Below are 25,325 nucleotides of genomic sequence, written 5' to 3'. Positions count from 1 at the left end.
AAGGTCGTTAAAAAATTTATGAAAGAGGAGTAGATCATAAATGTCAAATGGCTCTTCATCTTTGTGTTGTTCGGACAGTTGCTTGAGCGCCGCCCAGTTAACATTACCACTTTCGTTTATCTTTTGATTCATCTCGAACAGATATTTCCCCTTTTTCGTGCTCTTAATAGCCCGGTACTCCTTTTTTTTGAGAAAGTGCTGATTGCGAAGGAAATTGCTGTGTGGGTTGCGATTTCATATATACAACCCGCTGCGAACACAGTAACACATTGTTGAGGAATCTTTAGGTGCGGCTGTAAGCGCCACACCGCGCGCAAAATTTATTTAATTGTTGTATCGCGATGCGTTACTGTGCCGCGCCGCGCACTCAATGAGGCTTCTCGCAGATCTTTCTAGATCGGCGAAATGCGCTACTGCATGTGCCGCGCCGAGCTGAAATGAATTGACATCGTCAATTAATTTAATTGTTAACTTAAAATTACATGTCACATTTATTAATTACTAAAGCCAAAATTTCATGAGCAGAATATTTTTGTAGGTTTACAACCTACCAGGACGCGCGCCGAGTTGGAACAAATATTTTACGAGTATCACCCGTTAAAATAATTTTCAGGGAAATTTCAGTCGTTTGCGCAGTACAAGCCGTCAACACTGCGATGCCAATTAATGATTAAACATTAAATAATTAATTAAATGGAAAGCTTCCAAAAACCGCGCGCTCGAACGTTCATTATATGTGATTGAGCGCGCGCCTCTGTGAACATAAGTACCGCTCATATCAAGCATGAAGTACTGAACAGTACGACGTTGTAAATATACGATAATTGCTACAAAGTAGCGCGCGCGACGGGCTAGTCCATTAACAATGGACAATTTAAAAGCCCAATTGGTTATAAACGATTTCGTTAATGCTGTCTCTGATGACTGGTCACGCGACACATTGTTTGTTTAAAACCTACCACTACCAGGACGCTCGCCGAGTTGGACTGTACTCGTCGACGGTCCTGGAACAGGATATTATATATTATATAAACGGAACAAATATTTTATGAGTATCACCTGTTAAGCGACACGCAGGTTTTTACAAATACAATTTGCTAGCCAAACTATTTTTACGTGACTTTGTGCTTTGGTTTTTATGTTTTTGCTGCCGAACAAAACGGTTTTACATAAACCTTAATACCTTAATCACAGGGGGAGCTGAAACCAGGTTTTCGATCAAACGCTGCCATGTGTAGTCAAACGTCGCCAAAAGTTGCTCTCGTCCAATGAAATCGCTGCATTATGTAAGCTAAGCTCCGCATATGAATATATGTAATTCAATTATGCATACTAACTTGCAAAATGCAGCGATTTCATTGGACGAGAGAAACTGTTGGCGACGTCTGACTTGGGTAACGTTAAATGGTAGTGGACGCGCGCCAGATCATCAAAATGCGCGAGCATTTCTAAAATTTATTATGTCGCCGCGCCTCACGTTTTGTACAATAACAAAAACAATAACAAAACTGTCCATATTTTGTAACAAAATCTAATGTTCCATTACATCGTTTTCTATATGTCGAAATATCATTTTAATTGAAGGGGACAAGCTTTTAACAACAATATCATACGGCTTTCTTTTCTTCTCACAGTAACACTTAGAAAGAAATTGAAAAGTAAGACGAAGATTAAACAGCAGGACAGAGAATGAACACTGAGACAGAGAATTAATACTAAGACGGAGGATGAACAGTGAAACAGAGAATGTACAGTGAGACAGAGAATTAACGCTGAGGATGAACAGTGAAACAGAGAATATACAGTGAGACAGAGAATTAACGCTGAGGAAGAACAGTAAAACAGAGAATATACAGTGAGACAGAGAATTAACGCTGAGGAAGAACAGTAAAACAGAGAATATACAGTGAGACAGAGAATTAATTCTGAGAAAGAACAGTGAAACAGTGAATGGACAGTGAGACAGAGAATTAACGCTGAGGATGAACAGTGAAACAGTGAATGGACAGTGAGACAGAGAATTAACGCTAAGACGGAGGATGAACAGTGAAACAGTGAACAATGAGACAAAGAATGAACAGTGAGAAAGAGATTAATTAGAGAGCCAAAGAATGAACACTGAGACAGAGAATGAACACTAATCAGAAATGGAGACGAAGATTAAATACCGAGAAGGAGATTTAAAATACTGAGATATAAAGCTTACCTTTAGTGCGGTAGAATATCATTACACGGTTGGCTTAATATCTAATATCTATAAATGATTGCTGATTATATATTATCAGACGTATGTTATTTATAATATCTGTATTAGTTTCTTTTGTAAACATAGGGTGCCATATCATTGGCGGTATCTGTAAGTTTCTTTAAAAATAATGTACGGACATCATCGTCCATCACGTCAAACCCGGGATCATTAACGAATGAAATAAATCTGTTTGTAACTTCCCGCCAATCTCCTTTATAGTCTATATCCCGTTTCTTCTTTCTCGCATTCCTATTTTCTCCAACCTCTTCATCTTCTTCTTCTTCTTCATCTTCATCTTCTGATGCTGGATAATCACAACATTTGTTTACATCAGCTGGCCATATCCCAATATCACTTCCTGCAAAAATAATATTGGATTTTGACTATTATAACTTTATAAGAATTGGAAGCAAAGAATATAATAGGGAAAACCTGGAAAAACTTGCGGAGGTGTGATTTATGACTCAGATGTCAGAGGGTGATTACCCACTTTAACAGACAAAATCATCTTTGTCTGTACAACCCTGATAAAAACCAGGGTTCACACGGATGCCTCGCCTCGGAGTCGAAGTGATGCTTTAGTAACATGATATTTACTGTTGAAACGTTCAAAATTTTCTCTACTGTCATTCGGAATGCTCCACACCTCCTACATTGACGGGGACGCACGACCGTCGGCCATAACACATGAAAAAGTCATAAACCTCAATATTAAAATTGGAATGTTAACATGCAAACAGATTAAAGATCAATTAAACAGACCTTTATCTTTTATGAAGAACGGTATGTTTCTGTAATCCTCAGGCAGGTCCTCCCATACCATCAAACCATCATCTATAGCTTGAAACATATGTCTGCAGGGGAAGTGAGTCCTGCAGAAATTTCTGCAGGTACAAGTTGGTCCTCTGATGTTTAGTTTGTGGGGTTCAGACCGGTGAGAGGAGCTCACAAGGAAAACTCCGTCAACAACCTTGCATACTTTGCTCGACCGTTTACCTTCTAAAATTACTAGCTGTTATTAAAACATTAAAGAGAGACCACAAACTCACAAATTACTACGAAAAATACTCGAATCTCCATAAATTTGCCTTCTTACACATATAACGACACTAACCAAGTTAGTGTCGTCGTTTTAAACAGGTTTGAAACTTTTAACTCACCCTCATCATATTTCAGACGAAGTTTTCTCTCCTTCTTCCACCAATTCCATAGAAGTTTTGGTGCCTCCACCATGTAACAGGGTATGTTACTCATTGGCTCCTTCATCTTCTCGTCATTGGAGAAGTTCTCCTCTCTATACGAGGCTTCTTTCTTCCTCAGAAAGTCTCGCAGAAGAAGCTGGGGAAATAAAGTATTAAAGAAAGAACTGAAGTTACCCAGAAGAGCTACAAGATCACCAAGAAATTCGTGGAATAGGACCCTGTTGAAACTGAGAAAATGTGCGGCCGCTATGTAACTTTAGCTCTCTTCCTAACATCCTTCCCCTTTTTTCATTCAAATCGTGGCAATGTCTGATAGACAAAAATATGTCAAACAAGCTTATTTGTATTAAGCCATTGATATCTATAGTCATACAACTTTGATCTTACAATAACGAGATAATAGGGATGGGGGATATTGCGCCCATATTATATTCAATTTCTATTCAATATAATATTATGTTCAGCTGAAAAGATAGGAGCACCATAACCCACCGTTATCATTTCTGGCACTGGGATCACTTTTCCTCTCTTTTTTTCGCTGCTGTACTTGAAGACCTTATTCATTATTTCAACACCGTTGTTAGTATTGCTTTTGTCGATCCTCTTCGTCCGATAGCACAATGCCCATCTCTTTGAAATTGATTAGTAAATGCATAAAATTTACGGCAGATTCATAAGTTATTATTTCATACCTAAGCTATAGTATTTAAGGAATACAGTCACAATCTCGGGTTTATTTGGACAAAAAAATCAGGATTGTTACTTACTTCTATTATAGGATCGTAGTTTGACATGTAGTACCGCTTTACTTGTGGTGATGCTTTATTCTTCAGCTCATCGACCTTTCTTTGTATTTCTAACCAATCTTTGGCATACAGGATATCTCGAAGTAGGTCGAGATCTGCTTCTCGCTGATTAGGGTGAACGTTGTTGTCACTCTTATAAATCCACTTTCTCCAAGCCTAAAATTATCGACGTGATATCATATCTTAGATATGAGGACTGGGGCCGGGGGGCTAGGTGAAAGATAATAGTGTATTATATTCTATATTATAATAAGCAAGCAGGGGCTGGTAAATAAAATAACTAAATAATAATGTAGTGAATTTTACCTGGAGTAAATGGAAGGTACAAATGAGACACTTCACTCCTCCATAGTTTTTACCTGCAACGACACATCGATATGAACAAACCCAGTCGTGATAATGCTAATTTAACCAGACATGTAATATGGCTATATCAAATAAGGTAATTAGTTGCGTCTGAGCTGAGGAGTACCTCACAGTAAATTTAATTGGTCACCCCTGAATCGAATACCATCAGATTTAAACTAATTTATCAATTTGGTATTACAACTCACTCGAGTTTGCTGGAAACACACTCAAAAAACCATTGAATTCCGCTCCACAATTGTCGCACATGGCGAATCGTGGTGACCAATTTGGGTTGGCATCTTTCAGCATTTGCAAGTACTCTGTTATGCTAATACCTTCCTCTCTACTGGAGAGCCACACAGCCACTGGCTGAAATGTTCACGATTATATTGTTATTTTGATTTCATAGACTAAGACTAACGGAGCTATAAATGAGGTTGATATCACCTTTAGTTGGTTTTATAAAGCTGTAAGTAGCTAATTCATAGTAATACCTGAAACCCGCAGTTGGTTCTGACAGCCAAAATAAACAGCGATATATCTGCAAAGTCACACACATTATGTGTTGCGTCCAAATAAACTGTCATATTTCCATACACGGACAGTAAGTGCTTCATAAATGCTGAAATAGGCATTAAGTTTTCCGAAAACAATTGCATATATGCAAGAATCAGAAGAATAAAAACATAAAAAATAGTTGTTGAATGGTCAGTAACGATGTTTAGCACAAAGGACGCACCACTTTGATACAAAAAGCCAAATTCACTATTCTCCTCGGTCGGATACCGAACGAAGATTAAGCTTTCTTTGCTTTTGTCTCTTTCTTCAGCGACAAGTTCTTCTAACCGTTTCATATCTCCATCCAATCCAGCTGACAGATTTTTGCAAGATTACTTTTCAATAGCACTTAGAGTACCAAGACAAGCAGTTCATACATACTTTTTTCCACTAAACTTTAAAGTATGTATCGAGACAAATCTACCTTCAACTATTCTTTAAATGTTTAATATAATTCTACCGGATCCGAGACTCTACGGCGTGAAACCGCCGTACTCAACAGGACTGCACGGCACGGAGATATAAGTAAACAGAACTTACATTTCCTGTCTTGGAGCTTCCGTCGTTTGTTGGCAACCGTTTGAACATCAAACGAGGAGATGCAGGAGTGTGTTCCTCCTAGCTGCGCTTGGTAATTCATCTGAGCAGTCAGGGTGGAGTCTCCTACAACTCCTATGGAGTTCATCTTAGTGAGGAACTCCATGTCTTCTGAAATTTTAAAATGTTACTATTTACCCCCATTTACTATTTACCCCTATTTACTATAGACCGCAATTTACTATTTACCCTCATTTACTATTTACCCCCTTTACTATTTTACCCCCTTTACTATTTTTCCCCCTTTACTATTTTTCGGGGATTAAGAAGTCGTTCAGCAGATTTAATTTTAGTTCAAAATATTCTCATTTAATGTCAAAGATGACGGGAATAAGAAATAGTTATGTAAAGATTTTAAGAAATTTGCGTAAAATACTCGCCAGCACTGTTATACGAAATTCTGTAAAAAACACAAAATAACCATATTCAGGTGCCTTAAAAACCATGTTAAAATTGAGTAACTAGAGATCTGAAATTTTGCAGGGCGTCTAGATGTTGATCAAATCGAATGCAAAAAAAGTTTCAGGTTTCAGGAGCATCGGGAATTTGGTTTTCTGGAACACCTGTTTTACGATAGATTGTCGTGATACATACATATATAACATGTATAAATATATATACTATTTTCACAACTGCAATTAAACTATTTTCACAACTACAATTAAATACATTTATTGAGGATAAATGAAAAGGTTTTTACCGACAATTGAAGTCAAAGCGTTGTTTTATTGGCAGTGGTGGCTGACTAACGATGCTTAGTAAGTAAGCTTAAGGATATACAAAAAGTTTAAGTTTTGGAGTAATAGACGTAAGGAGGTAGAAAGACGTATAGTAATACTGTTTATAACAGAACAAACCAGATGATACAGCGTTTCGTTGAGGAACAATTTTGTGGTTGTGGTTTCTGCAGATTTGGTAAGCCAGAGTGTGAAGCTCAAATGCGGACGTGTCTTCAGCACTTTCTCTCACTGCTGCTATTGCATCCGCTCTCTCTGTCCTGCTAGCTCCTTCAGGAACCTGGTAAAGTAACAATTATTGTAAAGGACATTGGGTTGACGATAAAGCGTTCTGGAGACTGGAGAGCAATGCTTGATAAGATTAAGTCATTAGAGCTGTCAGAAGACTGAATCCCAGTAGGGAATATTCCAGAATTATGACGTGACTTATGTTCTCTGGGTTCTATCGGATCAACAATATTATAATACTAATATCACACAACCAAACAAATCCTGCAGGGGCAATGGGCATTCATTTTGGATAGTGTCTCGTACAGTACTCTGTTCCTCTCGCAATTATAAGTGCCTTTGAAACATCTAAAGCAGTCGTAAAAGGTGGTACCTTAGGTTCGTGGTCAGTAACATAGTCCTCGCTACATTCCTTACATTTGGCGGGCAAGAAAGCTCTGAACCCGAAATAAACACGATCCATAATAGCTGGCTCAGCAGAGATCTTGAAACCCTTCTGATCAGCAAGAGCAATACCGAGAAACTATGCACAACTTTCAAGTGACGGAACCATTAACTGATCGAGTTGTTTGATAATGGACGAACGACCTTGAACACTGCCAAAAGCGGAGATAACCGGTCTGATAGGTATTGCAGCCTTATCGAGGAGTTTCCCGGTGATGATATTAAAGTTTTCACTGCCATTTTGCTTCTGATTACTTCCCATGGTTCAATGTACACGGTGACAGGTAGCCGATGGTAACAGTTATAGATGCAAATAGTTTTTAAATACTGTAAAAATGGAGGAATCCACAGTATTTTGAAATAAAACTCAACACTTAACTTTGATTACGATTATAGCCGCTCTCTCATAGGGCAAGGATTATTTTTTTAAATGATGAACGAAATAATTTAATCCTTCCCTTTAAAAGTTTAAAGTTACAGCTAATTTAATTTTAAATCCGTAAAACAAGTGTCACTTGTTTGTTTTAAAACAGAATCAGTAAAGAAATTATTACCCGGTTAACTGTAAACACTTTGTATTCATAAAGACGTATCTCTGCTTCACAGTTTGTACTTTTAATTTTCAGCTTTCTAATGCGTTGTTTTCCTTTATCCTGAAATAAAATGTTATGAGATCGGACTATTCTAATTTCAGAACAGCGCCGTAACTTCTAAGCTTAACAAAAGAAAGATTTGTAAAATTAACTTAAAAACCAACATTTGTAGCAGGTTTCCTGTTCTTTGGGGCACGATGGGGACACCTCAGAAAGCACTGTCTGCTTTTAATGAAGGGAGCGTCCTCAAACTCTACTGGACCGTAGCAAAACGACACGTTGAGTTTAGCACCTGATTAAATCAATTTAGTACAACAAAAAAATGTTTGGTTTCAGTTCAACTTATGATTTCTTTAATTTATAAAATGTACTTATCTAGTATACTATATTTTAAACTTGACGAAATACCCCCGGTACGGCAACGGGGACAAGAAAAAACACTGAAAATCGACCTAAAAATGACCCTTTGGCCTGACCAATTCCAGCTCGCAAATGGAGTTGAAACCTCGCCGATTTTAGCAGAGTTGTAGAAAAAGGACAGGAATAAAAGATAGCATTCTTAGAATTTTGATTAAGGCTTTAGATTATTTATAATTAACGTCGAAAGTGAGGTCAATAACCGTTAGAATAATGTCGTTTAGATTTTTTTAAATTTATGTCGGAAGTGACTAGTGAGGTTAGAATAATGTCGATATTTTAGCAAAGTTTTACTGCTTCGTCGCCTAGCAACGTTAAAAATACACGTGCGCAAGCAACCACAGATTAACAACGGGCGTTACCATGCTGTATGCTACGTCATGATTTTATAACTGGCTCAGATTGTTAAGTTCCTCGAACAAAGCTTTCGACTAGCAGGTTTCTAGTAACAGTATATTGTTTTGCAATAATTATAATTATAAGTTTAAGATGTTTTAGGATGGCGTGTTGCTGTGACGAGCACACATGGGAGTAGCTACTACGACCAGATCGTCTGACGCTTCCAAGAAGCTTACAGTACTTCTCTTCAGCTTTGTTTTGTTCGGTTTTTGTTCAGTTCCTTCCACGTTGGCTTTTCTCCACTTTACATGGAATGTTAGAGGCATTAGTCAGGAATACTCGCAGCATCTTGCTGCAGATGATTGCAACAGATACAACTTGGATGTTATAGCCCTCCAAGAAACTAAGGTGTCTAAACACTCAGACACTATTATACCCGGCAACCACAGGCTTCTTTTGTTCGACCAGAAGTTGTCTTGGCATGGCGGACTCGGTTTTATCATCAACAGAAGATTTGTATCAAATGTTGTCTCATACCACCAAGTTAGTGATCGAGTAGCATACATGGACATTTCTCTACCATCTAAGTGTCGTGGGAAACCACCACTCAAAGCCCGTGATTTTACAGACGGGGAATACATAGTTTGAATTTAATTTTATTCTTATCTTATACGTTATAATTGCTGGATTCTGTAAAGGTTTGATGAGTATTAAATACAAATTTTTGAAATCGCAGATATTTACCGGTTTGTTTCGTCTTTCGGGAATCGGAAATTGGCCATTTTAGCCCTTCTTCTTTTACCAAATCATTTCTTATTTCTTTAACAGCTTCTTCGAGTGACTTCTTGTAGACCTGTAATAAAAAAGGTTGCTCCGTTTTTCGAAATTAAATAATGTTAAATAACAGCAATTGCATTTGGAGATAATGACAAACGAATTCAAACCTGTACGTTTTACTTCCAATTTGTCATCAAACTAATAGTAGTGCAAATAATATCACAATATAAATACGCTCAAACCACTCATACCGAGAAAGGTTTTGTAGAACCAAATAAATTGTTGCTGACAGCTTCCTTTTCTTTTCTTTGTGACGCCTGCAGAGATAAATGTTCAAACGTACAAGATTTTAGTTTTACACTCAATGGTCCTGGCTTTGTCTATAATTGTCATTAAACTAACTTCTCTGCTTTTAAAGCTGTAGCTTGATAGTCATACGAAGAGAGTCAAGATGTAAAAGGACTCCTTCCGTACAAAGGTACAACTTTTTCTTTCGCAATTAAAATGCTTTGATCCTAACTTTTAATCCGAGAGGCGGTGTTTTGTGAGGTGAATCTGGAACTGAAGATATGAACAACAAGATATGAACAACAAATACCTTATTCTTGGTTACATGCAGTATAAGATGATGGTGCTGGAATGTGTCATGGAAGTGGAACTGGGAAGGAAGACATGAACATGGAATTCCATATACATGCATTATGGAGATAGAAAAACATGCACCATACCTTTTACTCGTGCTTTACACCGAACATCGATATAAATACTATATGACTTACAGTGGGCGGGTAAATTTCAGATGATACAAAATCATCATCAAATTGAGAACTCATAACCTATAACTGTAAATGTTATTAATAAATAATAATAATTGCTACAAAATTCAATTATTAGGCTCTGTAAAACAGTAAAAACAATACAATAAGTTAAATTAAAATCTTAATAGGTGGTATAGACTTTGGAGTCATCTATTTTTTAAATAATAGCCGTTTAATCTACTTTCAGTCATCATTATCATTATAAATATTTTACTTCCTCTCCTCTTAATCTAAATTTTATATGGCTATAATATGGCATTAACAGATTTGCTCATTCCACCGTATTTTCATAAATCAGATTACTGTATAGAGTGTACTTCTATAACAAGAATCAGTTCTCAAAAAGAGAATTAAAGTTGCTTAAACACAATGAAATAAACAAATAGACCTTAATTAAGGTCAAACACAATGAAATGTTTTCCAATGTAAAATAAATATACAAATCTCCAACGGGAGTTTTTTTAGAGGGTGAGACCTTTTTTTAAAAAAGACACTCTCTAACACTGGGTTGCACAGAGTCCATTCTAAAATAAGGTGGGCTGGGAGAGCTGCACAGACTCCACTACCATTTAATATTAGCCTGTACTGGGTCAATAAAATGTGACCTTCAAATCAGTAAAATTAGGTGGGCTGGGAGAGCTGCACAGACTCCACTACCATTTAATATTAGCCTGTACTGGGTCAATAAAATGGGACCTTCAAATCAGTAAAATTAGGTGGGCTGGGAGAGCTGCACAGACTCCACTACCATTTAATATTAGCCTGTACTGGGTCAATAAAATGGGACCTTCAAATCAGTAAAATTAGGTGGGCTGGGAGAGCTGCACAGACTCCACTACCATTTAATATTAGCCTGTACTGGGTCAATAAAATGGGACCTTCAAATCAGTAAAATAAGGTGGGCTGGGAGAGCTGCACAGACTCCACTACCATTTAATATTAGCCTGTACTGGGTCAATAAAATGTGACCTTCAAATCAGTAAAATTAGGTGGGCTGGGAGAGCTGCACAGACTCCACTACCATTTAATATTAGCCTGTACTGGGTCAATAAAATGTGACCTTCAAATCAGTAAAATTAGGTGGGCTGGGAGAGCTGCACAGACTCCACTACCATTTAATATTAGCCTGTACTGGGTCAATAAAATGGGACCTTCAAATCAGTAAAATTAGGTGGGCTGGGAGAGCTGCACAGACTCCACTACCATTTAATATTAGCCTGTACTGGGTCAATAAAATGTGACCTTCAAATCAGTAAAATTAGGTGGGCTGGGAGAGCTGCACAGACTCCACTACCATTTAATATTAGCCTGTACTGGGTCAATAAAATGGGACCTTCAAATCAGTAAAATTAGGTGGGCTGGGAGAGCTGCACAGACTCCACTACCATTTAATATTAGCCGTCTGACTTCAAATGGCAGCATTTGATCGAAAACCTGGTTTCAGACCCCCCTGTGTAATCTCAACCTTAATATCCCTAACCGTAACCCCAAAACTATCCATAATCCAAAACCCTAACCTACCAGTCGACGGTCGACCTTGACGGATGTTACTCGTCTAAATTTCTTCGAAGAAGCACGCGCCGCTTTCTTCTCGAAATGGCAAGTGTTGATTCACGATGTCAATCCTTCGCAGCTCGGTGAGGCACAGTGGTGCATCTCGCCGATCTACCGAAGGTGTGGTTGCGAGAAGAATTATTTGATGCGCGGCGCGACCCAGTAGTGCATCGCGCTACAATGGCAAGTGCTACGAAGTAGCGCGCGCCGGGCCAGATCATTAACAATGGTCAACGGTCGACCACAACTGTAACCCTTACCCGAGCCGTTATTGTTAACAATTATTATTAAATAAAATTGATGTTTTATTAGCCTGTCACGTGACCGAAACAGTTTTTTGCCCATAATTACTTTCCAGAGGGAAGCATTTTCAACTTACGTCATGACTTTTAACTTATCACTTCTGTGGCCAGGCTGATTTACGATTGGGAATCATGAGCAAAAATACACCGAACAGTTTTACTTTTAAACCTTCAGGGCCTTTCTTACTGGGCCGCGCTCAGCCTGTCATTCCGCCTAATCTCTATTCGATATGTTTATGAACATAATAGCCTGAGGTCCCCAGGTAAGGCCTTTCAACATGAATTTTTTTTAAATTTGGGCGAGCGGGTCACGCATGCACGTACTGTATCGTGGCTGTATTGTAGTTACATTGTGGCTGTATCGTGGCTGTATTGTGGCTGTATTGTGGCTGTATTGTGGCTGTATTGTGGCTGTATAGGGGCTGTATAGGGGCTGTAATGTGGCTGTATAGGGGCTGTATTGTAGTTGTATAGTGGCTGTATCGTGGCTGTATTATGCAGCTGTATTGTGGCTGTATTATGGCTGTAATTTGGCCTTATTGTGGCTGTATTGTGGCTGTATTGTGGCTGTATTGTGGCTGTATTGTGGCTGTATAGGGGCTGTATTGTGGCTGTATTGTGGCTGTATTGTGGCGTTATTGGGGCTGTATACTGTATAGGGGCTGTATTGTGGCTGTATTGTGGCTGTATCGTGGCTGTATTGTGGCTGTATTGTGGCTGTATAGGGGCTGTATAGAGGCTGTATTGTGGCTGTATAGGGGCTGTATTGTGGCTGTATTGTGGCTGTATTGTGGCTGTATTGTGACTATATTGTGGCTGTATTGTGACTGTATTGTGGCTGTATTGTGGATGTATTGTGGCCGTATAGGGGCTGTACAGGGGCTGTATTGTGGTTGTATTGTGGCGTTATTGTGGCTGTATTGTGGCCGTATTGTGGCCGTATTGTGGTTGTATTGTGGCTGTATTGTGGCTGTATAGGGGCTGTATAGGGGCTGTAATGTGGCTGTATAGGGGCTGTATTGTAGTTGTATAGTGGCTGTATCGTGGCTGTATTATGCAGCTGTATTGTGGCTGTATTATGGCTGTAATGTGGCCTTATTGTGGCTGTATTGTGGCTGTATTGTGGCTGTATTGTGGCTGTATTGTGGCTGTATAGGGGCTGTATTGTGGCTGTATTGTGGCTGTATTGTGGCGTTATTGGGGCTGTATACTGTATAGGGGCTGTATTGTGGCTGTATTGTGGCTGTATCGTGGCTGTATTGTGGCTGTATTGTGGCTGTATAGGGGCTGTATAGAGGCTGTATTGTGGCTGTATAGGGGCTGTATTGTGGCTGTATTGTGGCTGTATTGTGGCTGTATTGTGACTATATTGTGGCTGTATTGTGACTGTATTGTGGCTGTATTGTGGATGTATTGTGGCCGTATAGGGGCTGTACAGGGGCTGTATTGTGGTTGTCTTGTGGCGTTATTGTGGCTGTATTGTGGCCGTATTGTGGCCGTATTGTGGTTGTATTGTGGCTGTATTGTGGCCGTATAGGGGCTGTATTGTGGCCGTATATGGTTTTATTGTGGCTGTATTGTGGCTGTATTGTGGCCGTATAAGGGCTGTATTGTGGTTGTATTGTGGCGTTATTGTGGCTGTATTGTGGCCGTATAGGGGCTGTATTGTGGCCGTATATGGTTTTATTGTGGCTGTATTGTGGCGTTATTGTGGCCGTATAGGGGATGTATTGTGGCTGTATTGTGGCGTTATTGGGGCTGTATTGTGGCCGTATAGGGGCTGTATTGTGGCTGTATTGTGGCGTTATTTGGGCTGTATTGTGGCTGTATTGTGGCCGTATAGGGGCTGTATTGTGGCTGTATTTTGGCTGTATTGTGGCTGTAGAGGGGCTGTTATATCGTCAGTTTCGTCACTCCGTGAACAGAATTGAAGGAGGAAGTCAGCACTGTACTTAGATTGTGTTGGGTCCTGTTTAACTAAACAACTTTAATGTTTCTGTTTTTGAGTGATGTATCCACAATTTAAAACACAATCCGGATGCTGAAGATGGTGAGTCAGGTCTTATTCTGGCGAACAACCTGTCTGAACCTTTTATACTGGTTTAACCAAAGTTGGCCAGGCTGAAAGTATTTGATGTATGTATATGGTGGATTCTGTTTCTTAGCAACTTATAAAACTCGTGGTGCACTTCTTCGGTACTGTGTTCCTACAGAGTCTATGAAACTCGTGGTCCAATTCGGGAGAATTGTGCTTACTAAAACTTGTTATCCTTATCAGCTCATGTTAAAAGTACGGGTCACATCTGACATCACTCAGTCCAATTAGGCAAAGCGACGGAACTAAAGTGGGCGGTTGGCCTAAAATCAGGTCTTCATCACAAGACGTCTTATTGTACGTGGAATTAAACAGGAATTAAACATTTGTGAACTACAATATCCGGATGTAGAGTAGAGCCAGAATATAGAATTACCATCGAATTACTGATAAAAACTTTATCGAATTAGATTAGAAATTAATGGTCCTAATCTTATTTAAAACACGTACTTGTTCTTGAATCAAGTTTCCAAATACTAGAATTAGAAAAATAACTTGAAAAATAAACAAGTTAAACTTAGAGCTCCTGCTTAAAACACCGATGGCATGGTAAGAGGTTAGTTCCATTTTAAGTTTTCGAAAAACAGTTCGAGAGCTTAAAGTTATTTTTCTCTAGTAATACGGTTTAAATCTTAAATTATCCCACAATCAGCTTAGATATTTAACGGTGTGACAAATATTTAGGTTAACTAACCAAATGCCAATGCATATAAAAATCATTTTATTTTTCACGGAATTCGGAAAAATGTATTTATCGATATTTTCGATAAGAGCTGCACATTCTGATTCAGTTTAGTGAGCCAGTTTAACTGTAATTTGATGTTGACGACAGTTGAGTAAAAGATAAATCTTTCGTTTCTACTCAACTTGAAATTAGAAATAATATTTGAGGAAACGTGAGTTAAATCACGGCTAAAATTATCATCTTTTTTCTACTTTGCTTGCACAGCATTTATATATTAAGTACCGCGTAGTACTACTAGTAGTAGTAGTACTAATGTAATAGTAGTAGTAATAAAGTTTCTACTCTGTTTGCACAGCATTTATATAATAACTTTAAGTACCGCGTAGAACTAGTAGTATCATAATAAAGTATATATAGTCTCTCTCGTGTTGTACTCTCCTTTCAGGATTGTACACGTCATTTTAGACTACTAGTTCTTCTTCCTAATCCTTTGTGGTTGTTGACCTTTTGTTATTAACCTCATTTTTGTACCCCATACACCCCTTACTTTACTCGACTGTTTCGGTTAATCCTGACATTTATAGGCGGGTATCGTCTTTCATAACGTTCTAACCAATCCATTCTTAGGAAACAAATAGAGATGATAATCAGCAAGAACACGATTAAGTTGGGAGCAATCCGTCAATTTGTAAAGGCCTTGACGAAAACTCCCGCCGCTCAAGTGAGACTGTTCTCAAGCGCAGTTCGATCTTCTTCTGCTCAGATTGAAGTGGATCCAAGCGTAACACGTGGAAGGTTAGATATTCATTCAGATCAGGCCATGAATTATTCAAAATTAATTTTAAAATGTAAGAGATATCATTACGATAAATTCTACAATAAGTAATTAGGATCAAATTTACAATTAATATAATCAATATTTCTCTTCAAAACCTTCTCCCGCAGCTTCAGACGAATCACCATGACACCCGACGTCAGGAGCCCCATGATGCCAGAACTTCAACCAGAAGTTATCCAACCTGTTTGGGACAACTCTCTCACAACTCCTGCTCTCACAACTCCTACTCATCACCATGACAACTCCTGCTCTCACGTCGTTTACAAGGGTCCAGGACATCCTCTCTGTTTTGAGACTGGTCTTCCCATGCCGGAGATACTGCATCCCACTGATGTCATCATTAAGGTAATGTTGTTTATATATAGGGCGATGAAACTATGTGAAGATATTTGAACTGGGTGACATTTCAGAGTAGGGGATAAACTGTCGTGTCGGGGATTTGAAATATTTTCTAAAAGGGGATTTGGTATCACTATCAGATAGTGAAATGTTTATTTGACTGCTAATAATTAATTATTTCCTTTTTGTTATTCAGGTACTGAAAACAACAATTTGCGGAACAGATCTCCATATTCTGAAGGGGAACGTGTCATCTTGTGAACCAGGAACGAGACTTGGACACGAGGGTATAGGAGAGATCGTACAAGTTGGTGAGTTGTCAGGGTAACGGACAGAGTACCAATATTTCCTTGTTAATTCAGTGATAAACACTTCTCAACGTTGATAAACAATTTTTTAAATCATCATTTTATTCTTCTACTACTTTTTATTCAAGGTTCAAAAGTTCAAAAGCGAAGAGTTGGCGAAAGAGTCCTGGTGAACACGACTACCCAATGTGGCGTATGTGACAACTGTAGAATTCAGTTCCATGGTCACTGTGTGGATGGGGGCTGGCAGCTGGGTAATTGTAGTGTTGTCACTGTCAGTTCAAGACGGCTCCTGGGATTATGTTGAAAATTACAACCTCTTCGTCACTCTTAGTAATTTTGTTTAAAGTTTTGCTCTTCTTTCTGCATCATCTCAGGAGCCGACTTTTCAACACTTTCAAAATTATAAAAGGGTTGTAAGTACTGTTGTAAGTAACGATTGCCAAATTTGGTATTTTATCCTAAAAATCCCTCACATTTCACTTATTTGCAGATACTGGTTCGTAGTGTTTCTGATAAACATTTTTTCCAAAAAAATTTACGAAGTACCGTACGAGACATATTTGTATTTGACATAATTCCGGTGACCTAAATGATTTGAAAACGAAAATAGGGATTTTTTGCCTGCCGAAAACCATAGCATTTCGTACCCCAAATTGAATCTAGTATTTGGGGATTAAAAAAAAATATGTCTCGTAAGGTATCCAACTCATTGTCAGTAATATTTATGATATCTCTTTCTTATCAAATTGTTCTAAATTCCTCACATATTAAACCGTAAACTCACATTGCAGGTCACAAGAAAGTGGAAAATAATTAACGGTTTTGTGTGTGTTGTCATGGTAACATCGTGTTGGGAAGTTCTAAAGTATCTGTAAACTTCATTCTACTAGACGGAGTACTTTCTGAAGGAGTAATCACTAATCATTATCTAATGAGCTCATTTTACAGGGGCGACCCGTAAATTAAGTACTTCTTTATAATAACAGGTTTCCAATAATTTCAGAGCTCTGGAGTGATGGTGATGAAAACAATATATTTTTCAAAAAAGAAATACAATCGGTTACCTTCCATCAACCTTTCGTTTGTCATCTAAATTCTAGCCAAAAAGTAAATTAGATTACCACCGTGTTTCTTAGGTAATACTATTGACGGGATGCAAGGAACTCATGCTCGGGTACCTCATGCAGATTTCAGTACACAGGTTTAATGGACATTTTACTTTTTCAGCTCTAAGTTTTTTACTGTCGATTAGCTCTGACGTGGGGAGTCTCCCTTGTTTTCCTTGTAGTTGTATTCCACGTGTTTATTCTTTCCTGTATTTCTTGTATTTCTTGTATATTTTTGTATATTTTTGTACTTCTTGTTAACCCAGTTTTCCCTGTAATCCGTTTATAACCCCTTCTCTCCACAGATCATCCCGGAGGCTGTGTGGGATACTGACATAGAAGATGCTATAGTCATGTGCTCGGATATCCTCCCAACGGGATTAGAAGTAGGTCTGCTGGACGGAGCTATCAAGCCTGGAATGAGTATAGCTATAGTGGGAGTAGGTCCGGTTGGTCTGGCGTCTCTTATCACCGCAGGGTCCTATCAACCTGGGGAGCTCTTCGTTATTGATACCAACAATCATAGACTGGACACATGGTGAGCTTTGGTCCTTCACGATATCAAAGTATTAATAATATAAGTAAGCGTGCACGGTAGTTGATGTGATAATGAGTACCCTTTTTGCTTATATCTAGAAATTAGACATGAAACACTACCCGAGCTACGCCCAAGGGTGTGTTCTTCCAGATCTGTCTCTATTTTAATCCTCTCAACCCTGAAGTGTGGAGCTGAAGAACACAACAGATGGACTAACCACTGTTCCCCTACACACGATAGACAACAGTGCAGGAACAGCGGTGGAAGAAGTGATGACTCTGACACACGGACACGGGGTCGACCTGGTGGTGGAAGCAATAGGAGTACCTGTCGGCTGGTACATCTGCCAGGACATCGTTAAAGCAGGTATTTCGCTGCACCTCATTCTGCTGCACCTCATTCTGCTGCACCTCATTCTGCTGCACCTCATTCTGCTGCACCTCATTCTGCTGCACCTCATTCTACTACACCTCATTCTGCTGCACCTCATTCTGCTGCACCTCATTCTGCTGCACCTCATTCTGCTGCACCTCAGTCTGTTGTACCTCTTCTGCTGCACCTCATTCTGCTGCACCTCATTCTGCTGCACCTCATTCTGCTGCACCTCATTCTGCTGCACCTCAGTCTGCTGCACCTCAGTCTGCTGCACCTCAGTCTGCTGCACCTCATTCTGCTGCACCTCATTCTGCTGCACCTCATTCTACTACACCTCATTCTGCTGCACCTCATTCTGCTGCACCTCATTCTGCTGCACCTCATTCTGCTGCACCTCAGTCTGTTGTACCTCTTCTGCTGCACCTCATTCTGCTGCACCTCATTCTGCTGTACCTCATTCTGCTGCACCTCATTCTGCTGCACCTCATTTTGCTGTACCTCATTCTGCTGCACCTCATTCTGCTGCACCTCATTCTGCTGCATCTCATTCTGCTGCACCTCATTCTGCTGCATCTCATTCTGCTGCACCTCATTCTGCTGCACCTCATTCTGCTGTACCTCATTCTGCTGCACCTCATTCTGCTGCACCTCATTCTGCTACACCTCATTCTGCTGCACCTCAGTCTGTTGTACCTCTTCTGCTGCACCTCATTCTGCTACACCTCATTCTGCTGCATCTCATTCTGCTGCACCTCATTCTGCTGCACCTCATTCTGCTGCACCTCATTCTGCTGTACCTCATTCTGCTGCACCTCATTCTGCTGCACCTCATTCTGCTGTACCACATTCTGCTGCACCTCATTCTGCTGCACCTCATTCTGCTACACCTCATTCTGCTGCACCTCAGTCTGTTGTACCTCTTCTGCTGCACCTCATTCTGCTGCACCTCATTCTGCTGCATCTCATTCTGCTGCACCTCATTCTGCTGCACCTCATTCTGCTGCACCTCATTCTGCTGCACCTCAGTCTGTTGTACCTCTTCTGCTGCACCTCATTCTGCTGCACCTCATTCTGCTGCATCTCATTCTGCTGCACCTCATTCTGCTGCACCTCATTCTGCTGCACCTCATTCTGCTGTACCTCATTCTGCTGCACCTCATTCTGCTGCACCTCATTCTGCTGTACCTCATTCTGCTGCACCTCATTCTGCTGCACCTCATTCTGCTACACCTCATTCTGCTGCACCTCAGTCTGTTGTACCTCTTCTGCTGCACCTCATTCTGCTGCACCTCATTCTGCTGCATCTCATTCTGCTGCACCTCATTCTGCTGCACCTCATTCTGCTGCACCTCATTCTGCTGCACCTCATTCTGCTGCACCTCATTCTAATGTACCTCATTATGCTGCACCTCATTCTGCTGTACCTCATTCTGCTGCACCTCATTCTGCTGCACCTCATTCTACTACACCTCATTCTGCTGCACCTCATTCTACTACACCTCATTCTGCTGCACCTCATTCTGCTGCACCTCATTCTACTACACCTCATTCTGCTGCACCTCATTCTGCTGCACCTCATTCTGCTGCACCTCATTCTGCTGCACCACAGTCTGTTGTACCTCATTCTGCTGCACCTCATTCTGCTGCACCTCATTCTGCTGTACCTCATTCTGCTGCACCTCATTCTGCTGCACCTCATTCTGCTGTACCTCAATCTGCTGCACCTCATTCTGCTGCACCTCATTCTACTACACCTCATTCTGCTGCACTTCATTCTGCTGCACCTCATTCTGCTGCACCTCATTCTGCTGCACCTTAGTCTGTTGTACCTCTTCTGCTGCACCTCATTCTGCTGCACCTCATTCTGCTGCACCTCATTTTGCTGCACCTCATTCTGCTGCACCTCAGTCTGCTGCACCTCAGTCTGCTGCACCTTATTCTGCTGCACCTCATACTGCTGCACCTCATTCTGCTGCACCTCATTCTGCTGCACCTCATTCTACTACACCTCATTCTGCTGCACCTCATTTTGCTGCACCTCAGTCTGTTTTACCTCTTCTGCTGCACCTCATTCTGCTGCACCTCATTCTGCTGCACCTCATTCTGCTGCACCTCATTCTGCTGCACCTCATTCTACTACACCTCATTCTGCTGCACCTCATTCTGCTGCACCTCATTCTGCTGCACCTCATTCTGCTGCACCTCAGTCTGTTTTACCTCTTCTGCTGCACCTCATTCTGCTGCACCTCATTCTGCTGTACCTCATTCTGCTGCACCTCATTTTGCTGTACCTCATTCTGCTGCACCTCATTCTGCTGCACCTCATTCTACTACACCTCATTCTGCTGCACCTCATTCTGCTGCACCTCATTCTACTACACCTCATTCTGCTGCACCTCATTCTGCTGCACCTCATTCTGCTGCACCTCATTCTGCTGCACCTCAGTCTGTTGTACCTCTTCTGCTGCACCTCATTCTGCTGCACCTCATTCTGTTGTACCTCATTCTGTTGCACCTCATTCTGCTGCACCTCAGTCTGCTGCACCTCAGTCTGCTGCACCTCATTCTGCTGCACCTCATTCTGCAGCCGGCAACAAGCCAGGGAAACTTGACAAGCTATCATTGCAGGCGGTCATATCGCGATGCTGGGAGTTCACGGCAAGTCAGCCACCATCAACCTAGAGAGAATGTGGCACCGTAACTTCAGGTTCAGCGCTGGACTCGTCCACGGGTATACAATACCCTCCCTCGTTCATAAGGTCAGTACTATATAGGGTATACAATACCCTCCCTCGTTCATAAGGTCAGTACTACACGGGTATACAATACCCTCCCTCGTTCATAAGGTCAGTACTATATACGGGTATACAATACCCTCCCTCGTTCATAAGGTCAGTACTACGGGTATACAATACCCTCCCTCGTTCATAAGGTCAGTACTACGGGTATACAATACCCTCCCTCGTTCATAAGGTCAGTACACGGGTATACAATACCCTCCCTCGTTCATAAGGTCAGTACTACGGGTATACAATACCCTCCCTCGTTCATAAGGTCAGTACACGGGTATACAATACCCTCCCTCGTTCATAAGGTCAGTACTATAATACAATACCCTCCCTCGTTCATAAGGTCAGTACTACGGGTATACAATACCCTCCCTCGTTCATAAGGTCAGTACTACGGGTATACAATACCATCCCTCGTTCATAAGGTCAGTACTACGGGTATACAATACCCTCCCTCGTTCATAAGGTCAGTACACGGGTATACAATACCCTCCCTCGTTCATAAGGTCCGTACACGGGTATACAATACCCTCCCTCGTTCATAAGGTCAGTACTACGGGTATACAATACCCTCCCTCGTTCACAAGGTCAGTACTACACGGGTATACAATACCCTCCCTCGTTCATAAGGTCAGTACTACGGGTATACAATACCCTCCCTCGTTCATAAGGTCAGTACATGGGTATACAATACCCTCCCTCGTTTATAAGGTCAGTACTACGGGTATACAATACCCTCCCTCGTTCATAAGGTCAGTACTACGGGTATACAATACCCTCCCTCGTTCATAAGGTCAGTACACGGGTATACAATACCCTCCCTCGTTCATAAGGTCAGTACTACGGGTATACAATACCCTCCCTCGTTCATAAGGTCAGTACTACGGGTATACAATACCCTCCCTCGTTCATAAGGTCAGTACTACGGGTATACAATACCATCCCTCGTTCATAAGGTCAGTACTACGGGTATACAATACCCTCCCTCGTTCATAAGGTCAGTACACGGGTATACAATACCCTCCCTCGTTCATAAGGTCAGTACTACGGGTATACAATACCCTCCCTCGTTCATAAGGTCAGTACACGGGTATACAATACCCTCCCTCGTTCATAAGGTCAGTACACGGGTATACAATACCCTCCCTCGTTCATAAGGTCAGTACTACGGGTATACAATACCCTCCCTCGTTCATAAGGTCAGTACTACGGGTATACAATCCCCTCCCTCGTTCATAAGGTCAGTACTACGGGTATACAATACCCTCCCTCGTTCATAAGGTCTGTACTACGGGTATACAATACCCTCCCTCGTTCATAAGGTCAGTACTATACACGGGTATACAATACCCTCCTTCGTTCATAAGGTCAGTACTATACACGGGTATACAATACCCTCCCTCGTTCATAAGGTCAGTACTATACACGGGTATACAATACCCTCCCTCGTTCATAAGGTCAGTGCACGGGTATACAATCCCCTCCCTCGTTCATAAGGTCAGTACTATATAGGGTATACAATACCCTCCCTCGTTCATAAGGTCAGTACACGGGTATACAATACCCTCCCTCGTTCATAAGGTCAGTACACGGGTATACAATATCCCTCCCTCGTTCATAAGGTCAGTACACGGGTATACAATACCCTCCCTCGTTCATAAGGTCAGTACACGGGTATTCAATACCCTCCCTCGTTCATAAGGTCAGTACTACGGGTATACAATACCCTCCCTCGTTCATAAGGTCAGTACTACGGGTATACAATACCCTCCCTCGTTCATAAGGTCAGTACACGGTTATACAATACCCTCCCTCGTTCATAAGGTCAGTACACGGGTATACAATACACTCCCTCGTTCATAAGGTCAGTACATGGGTATACAATACCCTCCCTCGTTCATAAGGTCAGTACTACGGGTATACAATACCCTCCCTCGTTCACAAGGTCAGTACTACACGGGTATACAATACCCTCCCTCGTTCATAAGGTCAGTACTACGGGTATACAATACCCTCCCTCGTTCATAAGGTCAGTACATGGGTATACAATACCCTCCCTCGTTCATAAGGTCAGTACTACGGGTATACAATACCCTCCCTCGTTCATAAGGTCAGTACTACGGGTATACAATACCCTCCCTCGTTCATAAGGTCAGTACTACGGGTATACAATACCCTCCCTCGTTCATAAGGTCAGTACACGGGTATACAATACACTCCCTCGTTCATAAGGTCAGTACATGGGTATACAATACCCTCCCTCGTTCATAAGGTCAGTACTACGGGTATACAATACCCTCCCTCGTTCACAAGGTCAGTACTACACGGGTATACAATACCCTCCCTCGTTCATAAGGTCAGTACTACGGGTATACAATACCCTCCCTCGTTCATAAGGTCAGTACATGGGTATACAATACCCTCCCTCGTTCATAAGGTCAGTACTACGGGTATACAATACCCTCCCTCGTTCATAAGGTCAGTACTACGGGTATACAATACCCTCCCTCGTTCATAAGGTCAGTACACGGGTATACAATACCCTCCCTCGTTCATAAGGTCAGTACTACGGGTATACAATACCCTCCCTCGTTCATAAGGTCAGTACTACGGGTATACAATACCCTCCCTCGTTCATAAGGTCAGTACTACGGGTATACAATACCATCCCTCGTTCATAAGGTCAGTACTACGGGTATACAATACCCTCCCTCGTTCATAAGGTCAGTACACGGGTATACAATACCCTCCCTCGTTCATAAGGTCAGTACTACGGGTATACAATACCCTCCCTCGTTCATAAGGTCAGTACACGGGTATACAATACCCTCCCTCGTTCATAAGGTCAGTACACGGGTATACAATACCCTCCCTCGTTCATAAGGTCAGTACACGGGTATACAATACCCTCCCTCGTTCATAAGGTCAGTACTACGGGTATACAATACCCTCCCTCGTTCATAAGGTCAGTACTACGGGTATACAATACCCTCCCTCGTTCATAAGGTCAGTACACGGGTATACAATACCCTCCCTCGTTCATAAGGTCAGTACACGGGTATACAATACCCTCCCTCGTTCATAAGGTCAGTACCACGGGTATACAATACCCTCCCTCGTTCATAAGGTTAGTACTACGGGTATACAATACCCTCCCTCGTTCATAAGGTCTGTACACAGGTATACAATACCCTCCCTCGTTCATAAGGTCAGTACACGGGTATACAATACCCTCCCTCGTTCATAAGGTCAGTACACGGGTATACAATACCCTCCCTCGTTCATAAGGTCAGTACCACGGGTATACAATACCCTCCCTCGTTCATAAGGTTAGTACTACGGGTATACAATACCCTCCCTCGTTCATAAGGTCTGTACACGGGTATACAATACCCTCCCTCGTTCATAAGGTCAGTACACGGGTATACAATACCCTCCCTCGTTCATAAGGTCAGTACTACGGGTATACAATACGGGTATACAATACCCTCCCTCGTTCATAAGGTCAGTACTATAATCTTATATTTACTGATTGACTCAGTTGTGGTTTATCTATTCATCTATTACACATTTTATTATAAATTTAACAAACCGTCACCACTCACATATTATCTAACTATCTAGCTAAGTTTTTGAGTTATTAATGTTTTTATAACTAAACTGCTGAAAGTCCGTTTATACCGCGTATTGCGTACAACTGTCATTTACGACAATTTTCAGGTGCTGAACGAAGAGATACCAGCACACAAATTGATCAGTCACAAGGTTCCCATGTCCCAGATTTCCCAAGCTTACGATCTCTTCTCAAATGCTGCTCGTCACAAAACACTGAAAGTCCTGCTGGAGAACGACTTGAACTGACTCAATGTGAAGAAGGAGTAACCAAGTTTCAAACTAAATTCCGACTTTTGATTTCACAGACTATGATGTTATTAGAATCGATATCGAAGCAGAGACTATGATGTTAGTAGAAGAGAGATTAAAGACTATCAGAACTTTAAGCTTGTTGCTTATTGCTTATCGTTCGAAGGTTGCAGACTATTTTAAGCTATCGAACGATTAAGTTTAAATGTTGCTAGAATTTTAAGCCTACAAGCTAAGAATATTTCCTCAAGTTTACTTCTAGTTAACTAATTCGTGGTTTAAGCTCTTATTTTATTTATGATTATAAAACTTATCGTTTCATTGAAAAACCTATCGTTTCATTGATTAACATTAACTATTTTATGCATAAAATACACAAATATTTTTGCTTTCATAAAGCACTGATCTCACTGATTT

At 40.9% G+C, this 25,325-nt stretch overlaps 3 protein-coding genes across 6 annotated transcripts in view; 1 reads left to right on the top strand and 2 right to left on the bottom strand.

The window, feature by feature from the left end:
• LOC134823189 (polyunsaturated fatty acid 5-lipoxygenase-like) overlaps nt 1–25,325 on the bottom strand; it is a 1,185,970-nt gene that overhangs the window by 193,455 nt on the left and 967,190 nt on the right. The window lies entirely within an intron of this gene.
• Nucleotides 1,522–10,181, bottom strand: LOC134823323 (uncharacterized). Of its 4 annotated transcripts, none has more exons than XM_063834747.1 (16): nt 10,074–10,181; nt 9,546–9,611; nt 9,262–9,370; nt 7,926–8,053; nt 7,723–7,821; nt 6,617–6,776; nt 5,703–5,870; nt 5,344–5,475; nt 5,099–5,226; nt 4,811–4,973; nt 4,563–4,615; nt 4,218–4,412; nt 3,943–4,080; nt 3,409–3,586; nt 3,011–3,247; nt 1,522–2,606 (listed from the first exon to the last, which is right to left on the bottom strand). In XM_063834747.1, exons 1-16 carry the CDS (start codon nt 10,125–10,127, stop codon nt 2,311–2,313), a joined length of 2,304 nt encoding a protein of 767 aa, XP_063690817.1. In that variant the 5' UTR covers nt 10,128–10,181; the 3' UTR covers nt 1,522–2,310. The 4 variants fall into 4 exon arrangements, with proteins under 4 accessions (XP_063690817.1, XP_063690818.1, XP_063690816.1 ...); XM_063834748.1 differs by having other exon boundaries at nt 5,099–5,145; XM_063834746.1 differs by having other exon boundaries at nt 5,099–5,475.
• Nucleotides 15,381–25,192, top strand: LOC134823418 (uncharacterized). The gene is made up of 9 exons (XM_063834880.1): nt 15,381–15,543; nt 15,694–15,931; nt 16,122–16,236; nt 16,362–16,487; nt 17,373–17,437; nt 17,648–17,880; nt 18,065–18,246; nt 20,884–21,014; nt 24,765–25,192. Exons 1-9 carry the CDS (start codon nt 15,389–15,391, stop codon nt 24,903–24,905), a joined length of 1,386 nt encoding a protein of 461 aa, XP_063690950.1. The 5' UTR covers nt 15,381–15,388; the 3' UTR covers nt 24,906–25,192.

This window comes from Bolinopsis microptera, chromosome 11 (genome assembly GCF_026151205.1).
Source record: "Bolinopsis microptera isolate Bmic1 chromosome 11, MBARI_Bmic_1.0, whole genome shotgun sequence".
Taxonomy (NCBI): domain Eukaryota; kingdom Metazoa; phylum Ctenophora; class Tentaculata; order Lobata; family Bolinopsidae; genus Bolinopsis; species Bolinopsis microptera.
The sequence above is the reverse complement of the archived record's forward strand: the minus strand, read 5'-3'. Positions and strand labels throughout refer to the sequence as shown.